The sequence below is a fragment of the Otolemur garnettii genome, unplaced genomic scaffold (genome assembly GCF_000181295.1).
Source record: "Otolemur garnettii isolate 467f Iridium unplaced genomic scaffold, OtoGar3 scaffold00082, whole genome shotgun sequence".
Taxonomy (NCBI): domain Eukaryota; kingdom Metazoa; phylum Chordata; class Mammalia; order Primates; family Galagidae; genus Otolemur; species Otolemur garnettii.
The window spans coordinates 3,962,906-3,975,367 of record NW_003852477.1 but is presented as its reverse complement, the minus strand read 5'-3'; the positions used below and the strand labels follow the sequence as shown (position 1 = coordinate 3,975,367).

Sequence of the window (12,462 nt, the reverse complement as noted above, 5' to 3'; positions counted from 1 at the left end):
ACCTGGCCTTTGGTTCCTAGGGCTAGGCCTGGGAGGAATTTTCCAGCCTTTGTCTCCACTCCAGGAGCCTGTGCTCAGTCTCCTGGATCCCTGGACTTGGAAGAGGACTCTGGACTTCCTTGACCAGATCTCACCTGCTTCTTCTGTGCCTTCTAAATAACTAAGCTATACCAGATCTAAAAGGGATAGGGGAAGTTTCAGGAAGTAAAAGAAGCCCCTTTAGGGTCCCTCCAGCCCTACTCTCTCCAACCCAGAGAAGGCAGAGAAGGTGAGCAGAAGGGATGGACAAATCTAAGCTTCTCCCTTCTTCTCCTTTGGGCTCTAGAAAGTACTGGGATTGGGCCAGATCTGTGTGACAGGGGACACTGGCCTTGGGAAAGACATGTGAGTGTGTGTGTGTGGGGTGCTGGCCAAGAGTAGCCAGAAAAATCTAGATCTTGGGAATGTGTGTGTGGGGAAGGGTAGATGAAAGTCTCCAGGGAGGGCCTTTGAGCTGGCAACAGCTCTTTTCTCTTTGACTTCAGGAAAGTGGTTGCTGGCCCTGGGCAGCCCCACATTGGGTTCTCATCTCTGCCTGGGGAGAGGAATATATCACAGTCCCTGCCAGGGCCACAAGAGGAGGTCTAGCAAGACCTCTCCAGAATCACACATTCTCAGTGTTTCCTCCAGCCTGTCTGCCCCCCACCGCCCGGGACAAGAAAGGCCCTTGCCTTCCTGGGCCTCAGTTTCTCTGTAGGCTAAATGGGCCTTGAGCACCCCCCTCCCCCGTTTCTTAAAGTACGTCTGTGGGAAGAACCTGGGTAGGGGGCTTTCCTTCATTTCCTTCTTTTAAGGGGGTCCTGCCTGGGCCACAGTCACCAAAGTACTTAGTGCTTTAACCATTATTTTATATAAATCAGCCCCACTGAGGGCTCCGCATCCCAGGTGGCAGTGAGTTCTCCATTGCGGTGGACAGAGAGGGGTCCAAGAGCATCCAAGAGGCCATGTAGCTAAGTCCGTGCCATCTCAACAGCTCCTCTGCTCCTTGCTGAATGTTTTGGTTGGACCTCATTGTCTCACTGATGCCCTGGAGTCCAACTTTGCCGTATGCAGCTGGCACCATGGCTAATCTAGGCCATGTCCAGGGGAAATCTCCTTGTCTAAGACTCTGCTCAGACTTCCCCAGTGTCCAGATCTCACCAGTCCATGAGCCTGGAAACCACATAGCAAACATGGGTTTTATCTTGGAGTTTTAATTTTATCAGCCAATTGGGATAAAGACACTAACTGGTGAGTCATTTAAAACTTGGTCTGTTGAAAGTAACACAGATCTGTTATGGAGCATGATACAGTTATTTGTATAACTGTTAAAAGAAAAGATATGAGACTTGAAGGAAACTCTTTTGTCTGTGGTTCCTCTTTGGGGTCAGGTGCTTCTCCTTTCCCCCTACGGCGCTCAGGCTGAAATACTCAAGATGCTGATGCTCTATCTTTAGGGGTCTGTTGCTGTCTTCCTCAGGTGTAGGGAGAAGACTGTCCAGGAGGATCTCAGAGGTGGCCTCTGGAAGAGGAACCTGGGGACAGGTCATCCAAGCTTGTGTCCCATCATTGGTCTATTTTGCTTGTCCTGGAGCACACTTCTCCCCAAAGTATCTTCACAGCTCTGGTGTCTACCAGCAACAGGGTTCTGTTTTCTGGACCCGTCTCATCCTCGCCTACTTCTCCTTCCCATTCTCACTTCCCTTCACACTGTGCTGTGAGAGCAGGATGGCTGGTAGTGGACATCTATTGTTTCTGCCTTCCACTGTCCTTTACACTCCTCTGGTGCCACATCCTCACTTCTGTCTGGGAAACTGCCTCCTACCTCATGGGGGTCTGATAAACCCTCTTCCAGGAGTTTGACAAGTGACCAAGACTTAAGTCAACCAGAGCATTCCTGGCCACAGTGCCTGGCACGTAGCCCAAATCAGCCAACTCAAAGTCAAGAAGCTCACCCCTGGGACTTTGGATTAAGCAATTAGGCAAGTAGATTTGTTTTTTCTCACTGGGCTAGAAACCTTAAAGGACGTAGGGGCTATAGCTTCTGCTGCCATCTTGTTGACAAGTAAAACATGATGATGAAGGGCACTCTGCTGAAGGTAGAATAGCGAGATAGAGAAAACCCAGGTCCTCTTAACAAGGTCTGAGCCCCTGAACATAGCCATGCCTGAAACCAGCTTTGCTTCCAGCAACTTGAGCCAATGCCTTACCTTAGGGTTTGAGTCAGTTGAGTTTTCTGTCCCTGTGACTATAAGGGTCTGGCCTTATGGGCTGAAAAAGGACAATGGGTGACCTCACTTTCTGGGCCCTCTTAAGCTAGGGCTATAGCTAGATGGTTTGCCAAGAGATATTTCTTTCCTAATCACTGTGGGCACCTTGAGTTTTGGCAACTTCTGCTTGCCATTCTCTGTTGGATCAGCTTCTCTAGCCAGCTCTGCTCCCCTAGCAACCACGGAGCCTCCCTGAGAAGCAGTTCACAGAGAAGGGAAGAGTGGGTACAGGAGCCTGGTGTCTCTGGATAAAGTTGGGGTGGGGGTGGTCTGGATGATAAGATCTGTCTTTGCCACAAGTTAGTTGAGTGCTGGGCCCCATCTGGAGAGGAGTAGAGGAAATGGAGACCCAAAGAGGGACGCAAGGTCACTCAGCAGAAGAACATTCCCAGATGGGACCTAAGTCTTTGACCACTGGTCTGGACTGCATCAACCCTATTCCACAGCTTTGCCTTAGGCCATCTGGTTATCCATTGGCCTTTAAGGGCCAGGGCCAGGGCAGGTCCCTCCCGCCCTTATCACTAAGGAATTCAGGCAGACTTTGGACTTCCTCTCCCACTTATTTCCCTATTTTAAACATCCTCATTATCCCTCTGGATTCCAGGCATACGGAGAAAGTTGGAAAATTCCCTGGCTGAATATAGCCAAGTCCACTGATCCCAGGAAAGAGTTCCAGGGTGAGATGTAGCTAGAGTGTGGGCTTCATACAGAGCGGGTATCCTGTACCCATTCTGCAGAGGTAGGTCTTAAAGGATATGTAAGAGTTAGTTAATTAGAGATGGAGTAAGAACACTCCAGAAGCAGGAGCAGCTTGCACAAGCACAGAGGCATGAAAATGCCTTAATGTCTAAGGATGCAAGAAGCTTGGTAGAGCTGCAGCCAGCAGCTCTGCAGCATCAGGAGATGAATTGGGAGATGTAGGCAGAGGTGGGATCGGAAGGGCTGGGATGCCAGTTTTGAAGTGTGAGCTTTGACTCCCAGACCCTGGGGACCATCAAAGATTTGAAGCAGGAGCCCAAGGGCAGGGGACCCAGATTTTACAAATATCCTTCAGGTTGCAAGTGGTAGGGCTGAAAGTTCCTGCACCAGTCCAGCTAGGGACTGAGGAGGCCTGGGTTCAAGCAGGCAGGGCAGTGGGTATAGAGAGGAGAAGACCCAACTGAGCAGGTAGGCTGAGCAGGACTTGGTTAATCCTCATACCCAACCAGATTTGGGACTCTCCTGCCAACTCCTTTTCAGTCACCTCCCTCATCCATCTAATACCATGGCATGTGACAGAAATAGACCAGGACTGAGGAGATCCTGATGTAGACTTCTGGACTTCCACATGGGCTTCAGGAACTCCTGTCATGCAAAGGCACTAGAAGCCCACTCCCGTCCCTGCTTCTCTTCTCCACATGGGGCTTCCTGAGATATGCGGTGAAGTATGGGGGTGGTGATGGGCATGGGAGTGAACTGGGAGTTATAACTATTAAATGTTAGGGGCTCTGAAAGACAGGGTGGGCTCTGCTCAGGTTAGTAGGCCATATCTAATCCCTCATGGGTGGCTTGAGACCATCTACTGCCTGGAGTCAAAACCCCCGGCCTCAGCTCAGGGGAGTGTGAGTCCCTCTGTGGAGCAGCTGGTCTCTGAGTAGAGTACAAAAATGCTATAGGCTGGATAAAGTGAGACAGGAGGAAGAATCTGTCTGCAACTTTTTATGTACTCTGATTTTGATTTGTGCCTCTGAGTTTTGTCAAAGGAGGCAGGGAGATGGGGAGTACAGGGATTGGGGGTCAGTTGTGGTCCCGTTTACCTTTTTTCTTATTGTTCTAGCCTTTTACAGAAGCCATCTCATATCCCATGATTTATTTACTCCCATCCCAGAAATCATGGAGTAGCAAAGAGACACAGGGGGAAACTGAGGACTCAGAGAGAAATCAGTATGATCAAAGGCACATGGAACCACAGCCCAGCTTCCCAGGCTGCCCCCTATGTGAGAACTGGAAAGGACATGGAGACCCTCTAGTCAGAGGCAAGGGGTGAGAAGGGAAGGACAGGAAACGTGGGGGTAAGGAACATAGGAGGGTATGGTAGGTCATGGGATCCTGAAGTCCCAGAAGAGGGAAGAAACATGTTCCCAGCTTTGCAGACTGCACTAACAGAAGTTGAAATAAAACCTCATCTCATATGTGAGAGGCGCGCAGAAGCCTGCTGAGGTGATGGGAATGTGTAATAGATTGGCCTGGGTGATGGCTACAGAGGTACACATGTACGTGACCGTTCACTGAGCTGTCACATCAGATGTATACATTTTACTAATTAAAAATATCTCTAAAGTCCCAGCATATAGCGTGTGGGATGCCATAGCCACTCTGGAAGAAGTAGATCCTTGGTGAGGCGGCAGAGCCTAGTTACGACCACAAGTTCTCAGTTAGACTGTCTGCCACTTCCAGGCTGGGTGACTTGGGCAATTTGTTCTATCTTATCTATAAAATGTGGACAGAAATAGCATGACCTACTTCTAGGGTCATGTTGAGGGTCACACGTAAAGGACATTAGCAGGTACTAGGGGACTGCTAACAGGGTGAGCAAAGCCCTATTACAGCCCTCATGCCAGGCTGGCCCTGCTGTCCACACCCCAGCAGCCACAGCCTAGTGCCTTGCATAACCCTAAGTAGTCTAAAGGTCCTACTCGGCTCCCCTTGTCCCCTAATGCAGTCTGATTTTTCTTTCTTTCCTTGTTTTCTTTTGGTGGGGGGAGACAGAGTCTCACTCTGTTGCCCAGGCTAGAGTGGTGTGGCATCATTCTAGCTCACAGCAACCTCAAAGTCCTGGGTTCAAGTGATTCTCCTGCTTCAGCCTCCTGAGTATCTGAGACTACAGGTGTGCACCACTATGCCCAGTTAATTTTTTTATTTTTAGTAGAAACAGGTCTTGCTTAGCACAGGCTGGTCTCAAACTTTTGAGCTCAAGCAATCCTGCCTCAGCCTTCCAGGGTGCTAAGATTATTGCTGTAAGGCACCACTCCTGGCCTTTTCCCTGTGTTTTTACATCCTTTTGCTAAGAAGCAAAAGCCTCCTCTCTGCAAATCCAAATTTTCCCAGCCTCACCTCCTCTTAGGGAAGGCTGATTTCTGGGTGATAGAAGAGCAGAATAAGAACTGGTGTGTGTGTGTGTATATCTGTGTCTGTGTGTAGTGGTGGGGGACATAGGGATACAGGTTTGGGTTTGGGGCCAGAAAAAACTTTTCACAGCTCATAGTGGTACAAGGACAAGAATTCTTGTAATTAGTAGAATCCAAGCAAAGACCTTCAGCTTGTTCATTTAACAGCTTTTGAAATGTTTCCTTTGGGGCATGAAGCCGTCCAGGTTTCTTTGCAGAGGATCGCTGTAGTGGTGGGCTGGCAAAGCAGGGACAGCAGAGACTCTGGCTAAGCATTCCGTTTAAATCCCCTGCCCCTTGAAAGTGATCCTGGCCACACCTAGGGAACTGGGGTTTGCAGGACTCAGTTTACACACATGACATTTGTGGGTGATATCAATGTCGTGGCTACCTGGAAAAGGCTGGGCACCAGCACAGGGAGCTACAAGGCTGCAAGTCCTCCATACATAGACGTTGGTTGGTGACCTCTTCCTCTCCTCTGGGGACGGCTCTCTCTCTTTTGGTGACTCACTGTTCAGGAAGAACTTGTTTTTAAGTTAGATAGTAAGTGGCACTTCCTGAGAGATATGAATCCTCTTTATCTCATGAGCCACAAGAGAAGGGATGCGGGTAAAAATGACCCTGCCCAGCAGAGCCCAGCTTGATGTTCACTGCCAAGGCTTACCCCCCACCACCTTCCTTACCCACCCTGCCAGTTTGCTGTATAGTCCTGTAATAAGACCAAACCCCTGTTGACATCACCACTCATCTTGTGGTGCTGGATCAAATTCTCATTGGGGATATTTGAATATTGAATGTTTGAATAAAGGATCTCTGTTAATTTTATTAAGTATAATGACAGTATCATAGTTATATAGGAAAAAGTTCTTTTGGTTTTAGAGATGTGTTTTGAAATAATTTGGAGCAAAAGGTCAGGATGTCTATATTTTACTTTAAAATAAATACTCCAGCCAAAAAGTGAATAATGCACATAATGTTAAATGTTGACAATTGTCAAACCCAGGGATTGGGCATTTCCATGTTCGTGGTAGCATTCTCTCTACTTGTTTGAAATTGTTTATAATAAAAGTTTAAAAAAAAGAATAGTACAAGTGATGGAGAGATTAAATTGTGTTTCTTTTTCGCCTTCAGAAATACTTCTAAGGTATTAGAGAGAGTACATATATGCTGAAATTTTCCTTGGTACAATGAAAACCATTTTGTGTTGGAAAGTCAAATGGGAGGTCAGAGTCTGGGAGGTTGACAGAAAAGGACTGGGAGACAGGGACAGGCTTCATATAGTCCCCAGACCCTGTTCCTCATCCACAGCCAGAAGGGCCACATTGAGGGGCCCAGCAATGGCAGGAGGGTAGCAGGCTAGAGGCCCTACTCTTGTGTCGTGGCCCATGCTGGATTTCCACTGAGGCTGCCTGTGGTATAAGAAGACTCAGTATCCACCTCCCAGCCCTCTCTGAGAGGCGCCACTGCCTCCTTGAGCCTGAAGCCTCACCCACCAAGATTATCTGGCCACTTCATGAGGTCACTCCCCACTTCACTCCTAGGATACCTGCTTGCCCTGGGGATTCCTGGCAGGTGGGGGCAAGAGACGACTGTCTAAAGTTCCAAGCTGGGACCAAGGGGAAGGGATGACTGGTTACACAGTTCATACCACCACTTTCACTGCATCCTTCAAAGCTCACAGAAGTCCTGCCTGGAAGACCAATCCCATTTCACAGAGACAGTGCACCCCAGTGTAAGAGTATGTCCACTTGGGAGATGGAACTGGCTCCAGGCAAGCCTCTTCCCAGTTCCCTACCACCTCCTTTTGTGGAAAGGAAACTGAGGCCCTTGCCCAGAGATTAAAGATGTTCCCCTGACCAACTGACCATTGTTATGGTGTGGAGTGAGGAGCAGGTCTCCTGGCCCTGGCTTGGGCTCCATCCGCATGGAAGCCTCAGAAACTCTAGAGCATCAGGATGAGAGGGGGGAAACTTCCAAAGGGAACTCCTTCCACCAGGGCTCTGGGGGACCTAACTGAGATTGTCACTTAACTTGAGGAGGAGGCCCAACTTTAGCTGTGTTTCCCACAGCTCACAGAGTGGCCTGCTGGGAGCCAAGAGAGCCTGGGCAGCGGTGGACAGCCTTTGGAGGGGCTAGAAACAGGTGGCAGGGGCAGTAGGATGCCTATGGCAACGTGAGACCTTGAGGAGCTGGTGGCCAGTGAGAGAGCCATTTGAGGATGCAAGCCTCCCTCAACCCCTGGGCTATCTCAGACTCTGCAGGGAGCTGGGAACTTCCCCCTCTTTCTGGGGGCAAGGGCATCAGTCCTGCTAACCGAGGCTATTTTATGATCTGGGGTAAAAAGTTGGTCCATTTGGCTAAACTGTTCAGGGCACTGTCTTTCCCTGACTGTTTCTCTCAGCAACCCCTGCCCCCAGTTCTGGGAGCCTGTCTTCCCCATCCACCTGGGCTCTCCCTCCCAAGTTTCTGGGTCTGGTCTCAGCCCAGGGCAGAGAATCTTCTCAGGGCAGGAACACAGACAGGTCTGTTCCTCCTCTGTGACCTATGGCACTCTCCCTTGTGCTGGGAATTGCCCTGGGCAACTCTGTTATCAGTGAGAAGTCCCTGTGCCTGCAGTCCAGGGGGCAGGGTAGTGGAAGGCCTGACAGCTGGCCTTGGGGCAGACTTCTTCCTCTGAGACACTAGAGGTTTTCTTTCCCCCTTTTTTCCCCTCATGTTCAGAGATTTCCCTTTCCTAGGCTGAGGTCAGGGCACCATAAACAGGAGTGACTTAGCCTTAGGCCTTCAACCTGAACTTTGCAGCTGCCATTTTATGACTCTGATAAGGTCTGCCCCCCCAGACCCCACCCCCAAGTCTGGCTGGAGCAGGACTGCCTGGTGTCCATTCCAGGAGGGGGTGAGTGGTAGCTGGTGTGGAGAAGGGAGAAACAGAGAGGGAAATGAGAAACCCTCACTCCAGCCTGCCCTCATCCAGTCCTGGCTCAGTCCCTTCTCCTTGCCCTGGGTGCCAGCCCTGCACTGAGCTGTGAGGAATACCGGAGAGACACCAGTCCCTGACTCCATGAGATGGTTAGGACAGTCACAACTGGGAGGTGAGCAGGGCTGAAAGTTGGAGTGGAGAGGGCAGAGGGCTTGTATGTAGCAATCAGGGAAGGCTATCTAGAGGAGGAGACAGCATTGGGCACTAAATGAATAAGATGTGGAAAGATAGGGAAGGCAGGCATTGGAAGGGTCAGGGATGGGCTGTCTCAGGAGGTGTGAGGGGGGCTCTGATGAAGCCACTCTGCCCTGGGCCCAGAAGCCTTCAGGGATGGGGAATGGGGCATCAGTGCTGTTTGTCCCAATATCCTTTGCTCATTCAAGATGAGTTTCAGTGGTTGGGGGCCCAGGGTTGTCAATGAGATCTGGAGGCTTCATGACCCTGACAGACTGAGGCTAGTGCCAGAGCTGTGGCCTCAGGGCCAAAACTTGGTGAGGTTTCAAGAGCTCAGGATGTGGGTCTCATGACTATCAGTGGAAGGAGGAGGGGTTCCTAACAATTATCAGATGAACTTCCCATCCCCAGGGTGTACAAGGCATCAACTAGGTGGAAACAGATGTTTCTCCCCTGGAGGGGGTGATGGTAAGAGAGGTGATCATGAGATAGGATAGACTAGATAATCAAGATCACTCATCCTCCCCCAGCCAATCTGGAGTGGGCATTTTAGGCCTGCCCAAGCAGCAACTTCAGATTACTCAAGGATCAGGGTAGGGGTAGGGAGAAATATGACCTCTGTCCAGGTCTGGCTCATGGGATACAGGTGTTGGCTCTTGTGTCTCTGGGCCTCAGTTTGCCCATCTGTAAAATGGGATTGGGTAGACTCAGTGAGCCCTGAGGTCTTCTTGCTCTTAGAATATGATGATCCATGCCCCTGGGTCTCTCCTGTGCCCCAGGTGAGTTATTCACAGACACATACACAAGCACACCCACACACAGGGCACATGGGTACACATGTGTCAGGGGCATTCACATGCCTGTGTTGGGAAGAAGCAGAGGTGGGAGGAAGAGGGAGGTCACTGCTAGTTGGCTGGTGGCTTCCTGCTTTGCTTTCTCCAGGCACATGCCTGACCCCTCCTGTTAAATACCACCCCTAACACCTCACTGTCCACCATCTTCCACCTTGGGTTCCAGTATCCTTTTGCTCTGCTCAGTGGAAGGGCACTGAGGTCTGTCACCCTTGTGATCCCAAGAACCCCTTCTCAGACCCAGTGCTGGGATTGCTGCTGACAACCCACAGACACCTCCAGACAAGAACGGCATGCAATGACGACCCACAGTGTACCAGAGCTTCCATCTCAATCAACCACAGTATCCCTCACTGGCCTCCCCACTCCACACACACCCATAGCCACTAAATGGAAGGTCAGTCTTCATGCTGAGCCATGAGGTACTGGGCACTATCAAGACCCCTACCTTGGGTCTAGATCCGGTCTGGGGCAAAGGGAAGAAGCGAGATGGGTACCCGGTGCCACTCATACCCTTTACACAAACGCGCGCACAAACGGTCGGGCTCCCGCCGCCCCCACCCCAACTCTAGGTGCAGGGATTCTGGGCCACCCGGTGGACACTCACCGTGGGGCGGAGGACGCAGGCTAGGGCGCCTGCCAGCACGCATAGCCAGCGGGCGGGCTGCAGATTTGGCAGGCGCATGGTCCGCCTTGAGCCCGTGGCGGGCGGTCCCGAGCCGGTAGTGGGCTGCCGGGCAGCTCACCACGCGGGCGATGGCCGGGAAACTGGCAGACTGGCGCTGGCGCGGCGGCCCCAGCGCTAAGAGGCGCTAAGAGGCGCTAAGAAGCACGGATTGGGGCTGGGGCGGGCCCTGGGGGCTCGTCTGATGGGCGGCGGGTCTAGCCAATGGACCGGAGGAGGCGGGGCCGCCGTGCAGGTGTGGGGCGGGGCCGAGCGCCCAGCGGAGAGGGGAGTCCCCGGGCTCGCTCAGCTAATCCACACGTCAGTCTTCCGTGGTGAAGCTTTCACAGGCCTTCGGCCCCTGGGGAATCTTGAGATCCCAACACGCCCCTGCGTGGCTTGCGACACTCCCAAGAGCCTGGCTGTGGCCTCTCACCTCCGCACTCCCCCTCAACCCCATTCCAGGGCTCTACCTTCGGAGCCACCTCCTCTGGGAGGCCTCTCCAGCAGCCTCCTTATTTCCCATTTCTGCAGCTCGGAGGGCTTGGGCGCGTAGACCCGATTACCAGACAGAAAGCGACAATCATCTCCCCACGCAGCGAGCCAGCACTCGGCACGGGGCTTAGGGCTGGCAGCGACCACGAGTAGGTGGGGCGCATTGTTTGATCCATTTTCAACGACTCCAACTCATCCTTCGCGCCGAAGAGGCTGGGCTAGGGAGGGAAAGAGACGGTGCGAATGAGGCTGTACTCTGGGTTTCTCCCAGCCAGCTCTGTCCCAGAAGACTTAGCGGGGGTCTTGGCACTAAATGAGCGTCCCAGCCTTAGAACTCCCGGAGGACCAAGGGAGACAGTGCGTCCACGCCCTCCTATCTCTGTCCTGGGAACTTCCCAAGGAAGGTTGGGCCTAAGTTCCAGCGCCCTCGCGCGGAGAGGGAAGGTCTGTTCCCAGCCCGCGGGTTGACTCGGCCGCTGACCTAAAAGGAACCAGAGACCTCGTACTCACCAGCTTTCACTATTTTGCAGCCAGGGAGATTGGGGTTCAGAGAAGGGTGAGGACCTGGGCTGCCTGCCTCTAATGCTGCGCTTCCGAGAAGGGGCGGCTCGGCGCCTGGGTGACATCTTGCCAGCTTCCTTTCACTTCTGGTTCTTAGGGCTCCGTCTATTTGCCCCTAGAATGGGGCGCGGAGTCACCAGCTCTGTGCGCTGGGAGAGCGTCTTCTTGCGGACCAAGCGAAAGTGGCTGACTTGCCTTCTTTCGAACGCGCACAATTGAGCCTGGAGGTGGTGGTTGTGGGGGTGGGATGGGGTGGGTAGTAGATCAGTGTGACAGGAGGAAGGGCAGTGTTCAGTGGAGAGGCTCCGTTTTCCCACGGTCATAGCAGGATGTGCGGCTGGAAGGTGGTCCAGCTCCAGCCGCCGACCGAGCAGCTGGTGCGCTGGCGTTCCCAGAGGACCTCCCAGACCTTCCCTCCCTATGGTGAGGGAAACTCGGCCACTGCCATGGAGTGGGCTTGAGGGGAGTTAGGGAAAGCTGGGAAAGGATGAGCTCCTCAACCCTCCTCTTCCGTGTCTATCTGGAGGGCTTACACTTGCTTTCTATTCCCTCTCCTGCTTGGCCTTCCTTCCTCCCTTCCACCATCCATCCTCCTTCCTTTCTTCTTATCCCCTCCCTCTGTTCTCTCCTTCCCTTTTCTTTCCCATGAACGTTTATTAATCACTTTTTGTGCCCCAGACCCTGTGCTGCACACCAAGGGTACAGAGGTGGAGAAGACTGGAGTCACTTCCTTGCCAGAGGAGGACCCGGGAGCTGTTGTGCTCCCCATGATTTCCACTCCCCTCTAGATATAATTAGTGAGCCTGGGCACACACCCTGACCCTTCTGGGGCTTGGGCCCAAGGCCTCCAGTGGAGAGAGTGTTCCAATGATGGAATGACCACCAGACATCTCCTCAGCTGTCTGCATTCCTGGGGACCACTGATAGCTCAGGAATCAGGGGTCTTTGCCTCTCCTTGTAACCCTGTGTTTCCCCTCTCAGATCCCAGTTCCTTAGCGAGGTGGCAGACTCATGTCCTTATTCTGCTGACATGGTATCCTAGGAGCCCGGATGTGAAGAGCAAATCTGTGGCTTTGGCTCTCATAAATCCCCAGCTCTGCAGATGGAGGCCTCAACACACGCACATGCTGCAGGATGCTGGAACCCTGCCATGAATGCTCCATCCCCCTGGCCTGTTAAAGTTCTACTCTCTCTGAGGACATACATCTTAGGTACTTGAGATGCACTGTTGTGGGGAATAGGAGGGAGCCAGTCCCCACCTTGCCATGTGATTGAGCCCCAATGGGTGGCTGATTGGTGGGGT

At 52.3% G+C, this 12,462-nt stretch overlaps 1 protein-coding gene across 3 annotated transcripts in view; it reads right to left on the bottom strand.

The window, feature by feature from the left end:
• The window catches only part of VIPR1 (vasoactive intestinal peptide receptor 1), a 32,856-nt gene extending 22,641 nt beyond the window's left edge, over positions 1 to 10,215 (bottom strand). For 2 of the 3 annotated variants that reach the window (XM_012808061.2, XM_023515938.1), the window contains exon 1: positions 10,047 to 10,215. In XM_012808061.2, coding sequence (XP_012663515.1) covers positions 10,047 to 10,124 — 78 coding nt within the window. In that variant the 5' untranslated portion in view covers positions 10,125 to 10,215. Of the gene's footprint in view, positions 1 to 5,825; positions 5,846 to 10,046 lie in introns of those variants that run through there. The other variant, XM_023515940.1, reaches the window with a different exon arrangement.
• Positions 10,216 to 12,462: the final 2,247 nt, after the last annotated feature.